This window comes from Trypanosoma theileri (assembly GCF_002087225.1).
Source record: "Trypanosoma theileri isolate Edinburgh chromosome Unknown TM35_Tth_86_V1, whole genome shotgun sequence".
In the NCBI taxonomy this organism is placed as follows: domain Eukaryota; phylum Euglenozoa; class Kinetoplastea; order Trypanosomatida; family Trypanosomatidae; genus Trypanosoma; species Trypanosoma theileri.
Window position 1 is genome coordinate 3,446 of NW_021639928.1, and position 464 is coordinate 3,909.

Here is a 464-nt window from a genome sequence, read left to right on the forward strand (position 1 = left end):
AGAATACAGGCCAGTGTAACCACAATCAGTAATGGCACACGCACCCACACAGAACTGCTGATACTGCTGCTGCTGTCTGCATCACCCTTCTTGTTATTTGCGAGATCAGGAGGAAGTGTTGTGGAGTTTGTTGTGGTTGATTCTGTATTTTCTGCATCACCTTCTTGGGTGCCTGTTGATCCAGTTCCTGCAGATGGAGTATTATTCTGAGTCGCCGTAGCATCAGAAACATCGGAACTCCCTGTGTCTGAAGTGGGATAAGAGGGTTCTGGTGCTCCACGTTCACCTTCAGCTGTAGGCACATCAACACTCTCCTCAGCAGTAGGAGATGTGGGAGTAACTGGTCCAGCAGGTGCTTGTGCAGGAGGTGTAGATTGTTCACTATCTTCTTGTCTTGGAGGTTGTACGGAGTCTTGACGACCAGTTTGATTTTCTGCGGGTTTATTAAGCTCTTCTCTTCTTTC

At 47.8% G+C, this 464-nt stretch overlaps 1 protein-coding gene across 1 annotated transcript; it reads right to left on the bottom strand.

The window, feature by feature from the left end:
- Nucleotides 1-2: 2 nt before the first annotated feature.
- TM35_000861000 (uncharacterized protein) lies at nt 3-464 on the bottom strand (the record flags this gene model as incomplete). The annotated part of the gene is made up of 1 exon (XM_029031439.1): nt 3-464. A coding segment is annotated over one exon (462 nt), but the record flags the coding sequence as incomplete, so codon positions are not given.